Below are 12,622 nucleotides of genomic sequence, written 5' to 3' on the forward strand. Positions count from 1 at the left end.
GTGAGCGCGCAGTACGTTATACAGGACAGTGTCGGCTTCACCAGCCGCAGCTACTTATTATGAAAGTTTTAATGCTGTGTGTGAATAATAGAATAGATTTTCCCTGCTGCCCCTGATTGTTACATGTGACGGATAAATCGTTATTTGTGCTGAGAATGTAAAAGCCGGAGACATAAATAATTCTCTGCAGAAATGTAAATGACAGAAGTGTCTCCGGGACTTGACGTGTTACACTTTACATGTACTGTATGTGCTTACTGAACATACACGGCGAAACTACCAGGCACTGCAGCTGAAATGCCCCTCTGCCATGTGCCCAGAGGAGGGTGGTGTGGTGTCCGCTGAGGAAGATGTGGCAGACAGGGAGGGGGAGGAGGAGGGGTGGGGGGTATGGGTTTACCTCCATAAAAACCCTGTGATCCCTATTCACAATTTGCTGTGGGCCCCAAATCTCTAGATGTTACTGTGAGGAGGGTCCATTGCTCAGTCAGCCTGAATTCTGCCCGTACGGAGGGAACGTACTTTCCCGTATCACAGGAGAGATGGATCTACAGCTGTCAGCGCCCAATATCACATATACAACATCCCCCATCCTGCACAATCGCCACCCCCCGAGGTGCCTGTAAATGTCATACCGCAGTCTGAATTATTCTAATAGTAATAAGCGCATTCCCGCCTCTCACTCGTATTCGGCAAATAGAATCCCCCCCCCTCCCTGCCCAGCTTCCACCGCCGTAATGTCCTGCGCTCACCTCCACAGACAGGTACAAAAGTCCAATAACAGCTGCGTGATATCACAAAACTGCGTCTCTACCGAATGGGCCTCAGGCTCGTAACCCCGGGAAGGACTATGATGTGCGTCTGTACAGTACAGATCTATAGGTGACAATTGTACATATCCATAATGGCTTCTCATAGGGCTCGCAGAAGAAACGGACAGAACTTGGCAGCACTTTATCACACTGTGAGACCAGATTTATTTGCATTTTAAATGGTTAGAATTGCACAACCGCTTCGGCTGTGAGCAGCTGTGTGATCCTGGTTACGCCTGTGTGCGGCTGTGCGGCTGTGTACGCCCGTGTGCGGCTGTGTACGCCCGTGTGCGGCTGTGTACGCCTGTGTGCGCCCGTGTGTGGTTGTGTGCGCCCGTGTACGCTTGTGTGCGGCTGTGAGCAGCTGTGTGCGGCCTGTGTGATCCTGTGTACGCTTGTGTGCCGCCTGTGCAATTCTGTCCGTCTCTTAATCGGGTCCCAAATTTGCAATTTTGCCATATGGCAAGTTTTAGGCATCTTTGCAGCCTGACCACCCCTATAGGTACGGCTGCTTTCATATCCATCAGCGCAGTCTTGCACCAGCCCTAGGCGATGATGTGTGGACGCACAACTCTACTAAGCCCGCAGTTCCATGGACAAACCCTCCATGAACTGTTGCAGGACAGAGTCAACGGAGAAGCACAAGACAGACATGGAATGATAGGAAAGTGTCATCAGTAACCAGATCGTGGACCTTTCCTATTCCTGGACTGTGCCAGAGAGACTAACGTAGGTCTGAAATCAGCCCAGAAGACGGAGGCTGGACAGGTGACCGGAGGGCAGGTACATTCTTCAGACAATACTAAGATATGACCCAGGTGAGTGAGAATCCAGAACTGAATTCAATGCAGATCCATCCAGGGGCCAATTGTTGGTAATCCCCCAGCAAATTACCCAACAGATAAAGTCCATCTTGACTAAGGAGTTTTGGGACGGGTTGAACCAATTTAACACAAAGTTTTATATCGGAATGTAAAAGAGCAATGGGCAATAATTTTGGCATTGCATAGGGTCTTTCTCAGGCTTAGGGATGTCTGGCAGAGTCCTGGGCTCAGATCAGCAATGAGGAACGCTATGTATGTTGCAGGCATCCGAGCAGAAGACTATGTACAGCTGAATCTGCAGCTACTGGCAATGGACAGTCGGCACCCTTGAGTAAGATGACCCGCAGCAATAGGAGAATGGACTGGTACAGTAGTGCAGAGTCCCAAACTGCAGTGATAGGAAACATTGCCGTCTAACACTTCTGTAACTACGTATTAGGTTCCAACACATGTCCGAGGACTCTGAGCACTACTGGAGTATGAACAAGGTCCCCAATATGTAGCTAGAAGCTTGGGAGCTGCAATGGAACATAGGTGGCCAGCACGTCTGTAGCATTTAACCTGGAGAACAAAATTCCCACTTCCCTCATTGGACACCACCTTATAATGGCGACTTGCCACAGGTACATATAGGGCCTGATTCAGACCCGGACGCTATATGCGTCCGCTCGCTGACTAAAAGGGGCTGGCTATTTAAATCATGTGCTCGCACTGCGTCGCATAAAGCCACCCACTAAGCAATAGCGAGCGGCCGCACTATGCGCTCGCTCCTGTATAAAGACGCCCCTTTGCCACTCGCAACACACGTCATCTCCGGTAATTGTAGGATTAATCGAAAACATCGAGAGCCATCGGAGCTGCTCGCAGCGCTTGTGGTAGCCTTTTCCCACCACAACATTGCGAGCAGTTCTGGCTAAAATACAACCTAGTCCCGTGTGTAATGACGCTACTTTGCTAATTATGCACACCCATTAAACGCCGTTCTGACGGTCGGGCACGCCTGCGTTCGCACAACCACACCCCCGTTTTTAAGCACCTTCCCCTGTTACCACCCACAAACTGCCACTCAAAATAGCGGCCCGACTGCGGGCTCCAGGTGAGCACTTTCCCATCACAATGACTGGTTCGCGCACGCACATTGCGACGCATGCGCACATTGCGAAAAATCGCTCAATGCGAGCGCAGCATAGCGTCCCGATCTGAATCAGGAACATAGTGTATTCACAACGCTTCACTTTTTCCACATTTTGTTATATTACAGCCTTATTCCAAAATGGAATAAATTCATTTTTGTCCTCAAAATCCTACACACAATACCCCATAATGATAACGTGTAAAAAGTTTTTTGCAAATGTAATTTAAAAAATAACACTAAGAAATCACATGTACATAAGTATTCACAACGTTTGCTCAATACTTTGTTGATGCACCTTTGGCAGCAATTACAGCCTCAAGTCATTTTGAATATGATGCCACAAGCTTGGCACAACTATCTTTGGGCAGTTTTGCCCATTCCTCTTTGCAGCACCTCTCAAGCTCCATCAGGTTGGATGGGAAGCGTCAGCCATTTTCAGATCTCTCCAGAGATGTTCATTTGGATTCAAGTCTGGGCTCTGGCTGGGCCACTCAAGGACATTCACAGAGTTGTCCTGAAGCCACTCCTGTGATATCTTGGCTGTGTGCTTAGGGTCGTTGTCCTGCTGAAAGATGAACTGTCGCCCCAGTCTGAGGTCTGGAACGCTCTGGAGCTGGTTTTCATCCAGGATGTCTCTGTACATTGCTGCATTCATCATTCCCTCTATCCTGACTAGTCTCCCAGTTCCTGCCGCTGAAAAACATCCCCACAGCATGATGCTGCCACCACCATGCTTCACTGTAGGGATGGTATTGGGCTGGTGATCAGCGGTGCCTGGTTTCCTAAAAACATAACGCCTGGCATTCACACCAAAGAGTTCAATCTTTGTCTCATCAGACCAGAGAGTCCTTCAGGTGTATTTTGGCAACTCAAGGCGGGCTGCCATGTGCTTTTTACTAAGGAGTGGCTTCCGTCTGGCCACTCTACCATACAGGCCTGATTGGTGGATTGCTGCAGAGATGGTTGTCCTTCTGGAAGGTTCTCCTCTCTCCACAGAGGAATGCTGTAGCTGACAGAGTGACCATCAGGTTCTTGGTCACCTCCCTGACTAGGGCCCTTCTCCCCCGATCTCTCAGTTTAGACGGCCGGCCAACTCTAGGAAGAGTCATGGTGGTTCTGAACTTCTTCCATTTACGGATGATGGAGGCCACTGTGCTTATTGGGACCTTCAAAGCGGCAGATATTTATCTGTACCCTTCCCCAGATTTGTGCCTCGAGACAATCCTGTCTCAAAGGTCTACAGACAATTCCTTGGACTTCATGCTTGGTTTGTGCTCTGACATGCACTGTCAAGTGTGGGACCTTGTATAGACAGGTGTATGCCTTTCAAAATCATGTCCAATCAACTGAATTTACCACAGGTGGACTCCAATTAAGCTGTAGGAACATCTCAAGGATGATCAATGGAAACAGGATGCAGCTGAGCTCAATTTTGAGCTTCATGGCAAAGGCCGTGAATACTTATGCACATGTGATTTCTTAGTGGGTTTTTTTTTAATAAAATTTCCAAAAATCTAAAAAAAAAAAAAAAAAAAAAAAAACGTTTTACATGTCATTATGGGGTATTGTGTGTAGAATTTTGAGGCCAAAAATGAATTTATTTCATTTTGGAATAAGGCTGTAACATAACAAAATGGAAAAAGTGAAGCGTTCCGGATGCACTGTATAGTGGAGCCACCTTGTCGCTAGCAGCTAGTGCTGGCACACTTGGGCTGAGAAGTCTAATGAGTGTCCTCGGCCTCTACAAGGGCCCCGTGAGAAGATAAAGTTGACTGTACAATAGCAAATTCTTGGCCTTCTGAGAGAAATAAATGGATGTAGCCTAATATTTTCAGGACACATGTAAAGGACCCCAGGAGATCTCTTTCCTCAGTGTGCACCATGAAACGCGTTGGTACTTATTTCTAGGAGCAACAAGCTTATCGGGAATGCCAAAACAACTCAACACAGCCTTGATCTTATCTAAAAAGGCTAGCATTAGCGCTTCATTGTGTCACCCAAAATCAGATTACTCAATGAATGGTAAATGGACCTATAAGTCTCAGAATCCCTTCTGCACCTACTAAACAGTAGGAGGTGCTGGAGAGACATCTGGGCTCATCAAAGACAATCCCAGGGAGAGCTCTAACCTTTAGTAAGGACACAATATAGGCCACTGCCAGGCTGTAGCTGAAACAGAAGAGCATAGGAAATATGGATACCTCAATAGGTCCATCATGGTGGGAATGGGACATATAGACTATAGAGACTGAGAACACAAGCGTTGGCTTGGCGGGTGCAGGAACAGAGCCATTACGGTACTGAGCGAGGCCGGAACCCACGCCACAGAGGGAGCACTCACCATTTTCTGGATCTTTTGAATTCCTCTGATCGTTTTTTTCCTTATGAACTGGGAGAAGGAGGGCGTCATCTCTCCGGCTTTCCTGGCAGCGTCCAGCGGTGACATGGTGGCGAAGGCGTGGATCAGGAAGTTTAGTTTTACGGCTACGCATTGTAAACTTTCCGCAATTTTGCTGGTTAGATAAAACAGAAAAGTAAAAGTACTTTGTAAGTCAGCAATTCATGGAATAATTTTACGTTTCAGGGGTTCCTAAACTTCTGTCTCCAGGACCTGAGTTATGTCTGTAAATCAGCTTTACAATCGCTCTCAGCTAATATGAGCAACTTACTGACTGCTTTCCTGTGACTCACAGACCAGGAACCTCAATTGTATTTATAAAGATTTTGTTTTAGAAACAATCAAACGTAGAATTCATCGCTGTACATAAAATACAAAGCCATTCCCTGGTTATGAGGACTGTGGGCCTGATTCAGAGCCGGATGCTGTTTCAGAGCGCTCGCTCTGAATCAGTGCCCGCCTATTGTATTTTTAGAGCGGCCTCCTGGCCGCTCGCACAGCTGTGGGTGACCACCCACAGCTAGTGCGAGCGGCCAGGAAGATGGTTGCGACCATCGGACTTGCGACGAGACCCTTGTGGTAGGGTCTTGTTGAGCAAGAAGTCCACCCACTGACATCACTTGTGATGTCAGTGGGTCCGGCCCTAGACGGTAGGTGTTCCCATGGGAACGCCTCCGTCTGGGCAGCCACGCCCCTGGCCCGCCCACCAAAGGGGGCGTGCAGTCACTCACCATCGACAGCACGCCCCCTTTGTAGCGAGAACCGGAGCGACGGAATGCCCGTCGCTATCCGGGTCTCGCGCATGCGCACGACGGAGCCGCCTCCGTCGTGCGCACTGGGCCAACATCGACCCGCTTGCGAGTGGGTCTGAATCAGGCCCTGTATTCCATGTCATATACATAAATGCCTCAGATGTCACCTAATACATTGCAGGAAAAGGCTACATTATAACAATAACTCATATTGCTGTGAGACGAGATGAGAACTTTCACTACGATAAATACATTGGACGCCATTCAGAGATCCGAGCAAAACTGGAAAAATGTGTTACACAACCCGAGGGGGAGGGGGGCATTACTGGCTGCGCCTGCAAGAGGAGAACAAATACGGAGAACTTTGTATTATTTACACTGAAATACACGCGCCCCCTCCCAGCTGTAAATCTCTCTGTACGTTATACATCTGCCCCCCCTGCCCAGTACAACATGGTTTTACCAAGGTGCAAATTACTCCTTCATTTAATCTGCTCCCAACTCTGAATCAGGAGCCAATACAGGTAATTGCAACTTTGAATGTGACACCTTACTGATACAGAACAGTGTACTCTATATACATACATACATATATATATATATATATATATATATATATATATATATGTATATGAAACAGCTCAATGTCATTCCAGGAACTTTACCTTGTAAAATAACTTGTGGCCTTGAGATCGGAGTCATGTGGCCTCAGGTTATCGTGGACATATTTCAGGTCCTGGACTTTGGATAACTCCGGGAGACCGGCCTGTAGCATCTGACAGGAGACACAGGGAGGTCAGGAGAGTCAGTAACCCCAGCGCAATCTGTGTCCTGACGTGGGACAGGTGACCCAGGTTTATACCTGGACTAAGGAAGGTGTAGGACCTGGAGACACTGATATATTGTGTTCATGGCGATATCCTAACTCTACATCACTATAATCAATCATTTACAATCCCCACCACACTTACAATAAGATTCCAATACTATGCCCACTCAGATCAGCAATGCCAGCCAAGTACCCCACACACCTGTCCATGCTGCCCACTCAGATCAGCAATGCCAGCCAAGTACCCCACGCGCCCTGTCCATGCTGCCCACTCAGCTCAGCAAAGTCAGCCTAGTACCCCACGCACCTGTCCATGCTGCCCACTCAGATCAGCAATGCCAGCCTAGTACCCCACACACCTGTCCATGTTGCCCACTCAGACTCAGTATCAGCAATGCCAGCCAAGTACCCCACACACCTGTCAATGCTGCCCACTCAGTATCAGCACTGCCAGCCAAGTACCCCAGTGCTGCAGGAAAGGGGATTGCATATATAATGCCTACTTGCCCTTCACCCTCTAAATAGCAGGGACTTCTGTCAGCTGTCTAGGGCTGTCTAGGGCATGAATAGCTAGGAGGGCATGATGGCCACTACACCATGGAAAAAAAATAAACTTCCTGTGCTGAAGCGCCATGATGGGGAAATGTCTGTGCAATGCTCCTGATATGGACTGGATCTATACTGGATATTTACATGTGTACATGTTTTAGAACAGTAACTCCTCTGGTGCTGGCTTGTCTGGGTAATGTGCCGGGGCTAGTGACCAGACAAGCCAGCACCAGAGGAGTTACTGTGCCAGGACTAGTGACCAGACGAGCCAGCACCAGAGGAGTTAATGTGCCGGGACTAGTGACCAGATGAGCCAGCACCAGAGGAGTTAATGTGCCGGGACTAGTGACCAGACGAGCCAGCACCAGAGGAGTTAATGTGCCGGGACTAGTGACCAGACTAGCCAGCACCAGAGGAGTTAATGTGCCGGGACTAGTGACCAGACGAGCCAGCACCAGAGGAGTTAATGTGCCGGGACTAGTGACCAGACGAGCCAGCACCAGAGGAGTTAATGTGCCGGGACTAGTGACCAGACGAGCCAGCACCAGAGGAGTTAATGTGCCGGGACTAGTGACCAGACGAGCCAGCACCAGAGGAGTTAATGTGCCGGGACTAGTGACCAGAGAAGCCAGCACCAGAGAAGCTAATGTGCCGGGACTAGTGACCAGAGAAGCCAGCACCAGAGGAGCTAATGTGCCGGGACTAGTGACCAGAGAAGCCAGCACCAGAGGAGTTAATGTGCCGGGACTAGTGACTAGAGAAGCCAGCACCAGAGAAGCTAATGTGCCGGGACTAGTGACCAGACGAGCCAGCACCAGAGGAGCTAATGTGCCGGGACTAGTGACCAGACAAGCCAGCACCAGAGGAGTTAATGTGCCGGGACTAGAGACCAGACGAGCCAGCACCAGAGGAGTTACTGTGCCGGGACTAGTGACCAGACGAGCCAGCACCAGAGGAGTTAATGTGCCGGGACTAGTGAAATACTGTTTTAAAATGAAGTGAAATGTGCTGTAGAATGGGCATGTGAAGTGTTTGCATAGAGCCTGTCTGTGTGGCCTTTTGTGCAATCACAGGCTAATTAAGCGTTTCACCAGAGGACGTCCTGGGGCCTGAGGGCACAGCGGGGTCTCATGTCCTATCCCGGGTGATTGGAGAGAGAGGGCAATTGTCTCAGTAATAAGACAGCAAGGAAAGAAGGATATCACACAGGTCATTGTAAATTGTGTTTTACGTTCCTGAGGAAAAGTCCCAGATAAGGAAATGTACAGTCAGTTGTTACATCAGATTGTTACATCATGTGATTTGCTTCCTGGCACTAAATATAAATGTGATATTTTAGCCCAGGACAGTTTATTGGAGCATATAATCCACATGACGCCTGTTATTGTGTTGTGTGACCACCAGATCAGCGCAAATGCTTCTACGTTCTCTGGCTGTACTGAGCGGAACACAGAGTATCTGACCTCAGCCTTTGCCTGTTACCAAATAAGTCCCGATTCATGGTAAGTGGTCAAAGGGGAATTAGCGGTCACCATCCAAGAGGTGCTGCAGCAGCATGAAATAATCAGTTGCAGGTGCTTGAGCCTGATAGTGGCAGCCAGTAAGAGCCTGAATCTAAGTTGCACGCATCGCCAATGGTGGATGCAGTAAAGTGATGCTGCGTCTTATGGGAGTGTCGCGGGTGCGTTGAGGAAAGTGGTTACATACAAAGATGCTTCATCGCTCACACGTAGGCGGCCGTAGTCAGACGGAGGATCTGCACCTAGTATAGGGCTGGTGCACATTTCCAGTCCACGTGCAATTGGACACATGGCTGTTCCCCCGGGGAAGGGCTTTGCAGCAGCATTTGCATAAAGTCACAGATGCCACTGCGGCAAAAGACACAGACAGGGATGTGGCTGCGTCTGACTTAGCGTCCGTCCCTAAATCTCGAACAGGTGCATATTGTATATTACCAAGTTCAGTGAACGCACAAGTATAAGTGACTACATTGATAAGATGATGTCCATATCTCAGAAAACAACATCTGTAGGAGGCCAAGTACAAGAGGAGAGGGTATGAGGAGATCGCTATGGTGAGGCTACAGAATAATACATCCTGAGAATACTAAATGACACACTAAAAATGCAAAGCCCAGAAAATTCAAGTACTAGTACTATGTATGTCATAAGACAGGGCACAAAGTGTCTGAATGAAACTGAGAAATGTGAATTCTACAGAAAGAGAAAGAAAAGTGTAACAGCAAAGAGGAGTGAGCTTTAAGCGTCACAGACAGTTGCATAACAGACTGTTGGAATATTGACTCTGGTGCCACAAGACATTTCAGTTGCAATCAAATGTGGTTCACTACATTAAACATGTCTGTTCATGTAACAGGAATACGAGATTTAGTGCTTACAGCTACAAAAGTTGGCACAGTTACAGCTCACCTGAAAATAAATGATACAACCAAAGTCACAGAAATCGAAGATGTGCTATTTGTGCCAAATATGGGGACAAACCTCACTTCCATAAGTATCCTAGAGCAAAGAGGGTATAAAATCCATTTAGCAGAAGGAAAGTGCATTGTACAGAAGGACTGCGATAGGAATAGGTACCCAGTGCTGACAACTACATGTCCCCGACACAGAGGAGTGGTATGTGATGACTTCTGACTCACAGACTATGTAGCTCTGGCACAGAAGTTTAAGCCATCTTGGATATGACAGCATCCAGAAACTTCTAGACAGAATGGTTACAGGACTATCTGAAGAAGACGCTTAAAGGCCAGTGTGTGTAAGATCTATAATAGGCAAGCAAAACAGTTGCCCTTTTCCAAAATCAGCAAACAGAGCTGAGACACTCCTGGAAAAGGTGCATACAGAGACGTATGGTCCAATGATGAAATCAATAAGTGGACACAGATACTTCATAACATTCATAGATGATTTCTTGGATGAAATAAATGTGTCATTCTGGTGAAAAGACTGAAGCGATTAATAAGATTGCAGATTACAAGAGATCACCAGAAACTCAAACTGGTCACAAGTTGAAGGTTTTGAGGTCTGACAATGGAGGAGAATATCTAAACAGAGATGCCAAAATCTTTCTATAGAAACATGGCATTGATCATCACCTGACCGTTCCCTGCGCGTCAGAACAGAATGGTGTAAGTGAGCGTGTAAACTGCACTATAGTGGAAAAAGCTTGATCTATGCCAAAAGATGTAGGACTGAACAAGTGTTTTTGGGTAAAAGCAGCATCTATAGAGGTGTACTGAAGAGATGTGTTCCCACAGTTGCCCTAAAAGATAAAACATGGATAGAGATGTGGTCTGGAAGACAGCCAAGCATCATTCAGTTCAGAGTCTTTGGGTGCACTGCACATATTACATATTCCCAAGGAGAAAAGACAAGCTGGATCCAAAATCCATGAAGTGTATCATGCTTGGATATTGCCAACAGAGTAAAGGATACAGAATTTGGAATCCTAAAAGGAGGAAACTTAAAAAAAAATGAAGAAATGAAGCAGCACCACTTCTGACAAAGCAGGAATTAGAGTTGCATAACAAGTATGTGACATTGGATCAGCAGCTGGAAGCATGTCTGAACCAGAAACTACCAGTGTGGTCATCCAACCACAGAACAGAACTGCAACACCAAATAGTGGAAAACCATCTAGAAGATATTATGAAGAGTTTGCAAATATCGCATTCTGTGAACCACAAAATATCCAGAAAGCAAAGTTCAAGATGAGGGATCTTAGGTCCTGCACACTACTTGCTACTGTAGTCCTGAGGAACACCCAAGATCTAGAGAAATTATACTTGATAAGATTGGTATGTCAGATGCTAATCCAATAAACTCTCCCACTGACAATGGTACCAAACAAACTAAAGCCATGTCACCAATGAGTGAAGAGGAAACAAAGCATGAAGAATGTTTCTTATGAAAACAGTATTGGGCATTTAATGTATGCAAGTGTTGGAAATTGCCTTGACATCATGCAGTATTCAGAGAAAACCAATTTGCAATTAATCCTGGGAGCACGCATAGGAAAGCAGTCAAACGAATCTTAAGATTCCTAAAAAGTTCATCTTCCTTGAAATTGGAAATTTACCATGTGTGGAAATTCTACACTCAAATCATTTTGTGATGCTGATGAAGATGATCATCATTCTTATACAGGATATGCATTTCTACTGGCAGGCGCAGCAGTAAGCTGGTCAAGTAGGAAACAAGCCACTGTAGCCCTATCTACCACTGAGGCAGAGTATATGGCTTAATAGAATCAGCGAAAGAAGCTGTACATCAGACAGATACTAAGTAAACTAAGTATTGTAAACAATGATGACTCCATCAACATGAAATGTGACAGTAAAGGTGCAATTGATATGTCCTATAGCACCATGGATGATACAAGCACATTGAAATCAGACACCACTTTATTCATAAGCTCGTGGAGAGTGGATCTACTGCTGTAGTTCATATAGCAAATGAGAAGAATTCTGAAGATATGATGGCTAAAGGGAAGACTTCACAGTTGTTAATGAATGTGGACTAGGATGTTGCTGAAATTTTGATGTGTTGCTACTTGTTTTAACCTTCATTTCTGTAAGAATTGCTGTGGGTGTGCGACTGCGGGTGTATCTGCATGCCAAATCAGCAGCTGTGGCATTGTAATATAGCATATCGCATGCAGATACACCCGCAGTCGCACACAGAATATAGGCATGTCGCATATCATTTTAATAAACAGAATCTGCTTGTAAGTCACATCGCTTTGCGAATAAGACGCATTTGAAGGTATAAAGTCGCACAAAGGGGATTTGCCTAAAGCAATGTTGGAAGTGAGAATTGTAGTGATACATAAGGACGGGAAAGATCCTCATGACTGTGCCATTTACAGGCCAATCTTACTATTTAATTCAGATATAAAATTAGTGTACACAGCACAGACTATAGGTATACGCAGAGCACGTTGGGCAGTACCTGTGTGCTGTGCTCCGCTGTCAGTGTCTCCCCAGAGAGATAAGTGTACACAGCGCAGACTATAGGCATTCGCAGTGCACGTTGGTCAGTACCTGTGTGCTGTGCTCCGCTGTCAGTGTCTCCCCAGAGAGATAAGTGTACACAGCACAGACTATAGGCATACGCAGAGCACGTTGGGCAGTACCTGTGTGCTGTGCTACGCTGTCAGTGTCTCCCCAGAGAGATAAGTGTACACAGCGCACACTATAGGTATACGCAGAGCACATTGGGCAGTATCTATGTGCTGTGCTACGCTGTCAGTGTCTCCCCAGAGAGATAAGTGTACACAGCACAGACTATAGGCATACGCAGAG

The 12,622-nt window shown here is 46.7% G+C and overlaps 1 protein-coding gene across 1 annotated transcript in view; it reads right to left on the reverse strand.

Moving 5' to 3' along the window:
• The window catches only part of LOC148451039 (phosphatidylinositol 3-kinase C2 domain-containing subunit gamma-like), a gene marked incomplete at its 3' end in the record, with an annotated part of 402,128 nt that overhangs the window by 13,854 nt on the left and 375,652 nt on the right, over positions 1-12,622 (reverse strand). The window contains exons 26-27 of the mRNA XM_088462349.1: positions 6,587-6,696; positions 5,113-5,284 (exon numbers count right to left, since the gene is read on the reverse strand). Of these exons, the coding sequence (XP_088318475.1) occupies positions 5,113-5,284; positions 6,587-6,696 (282 nt within the window). The remainder of the gene's footprint in view (positions 1-5,112; positions 5,285-6,586; positions 6,697-12,622) is intronic.

The sequence above is a fragment of the Taudactylus pleione genome, unplaced genomic scaffold (assembly GCF_031769625.1).
Source record: "Taudactylus pleione unplaced genomic scaffold, aTauple2 ptg001198l, whole genome shotgun sequence".
NCBI classification, from domain to species: domain Eukaryota; kingdom Metazoa; phylum Chordata; class Amphibia; order Anura; family Myobatrachidae; genus Taudactylus; species Taudactylus pleione.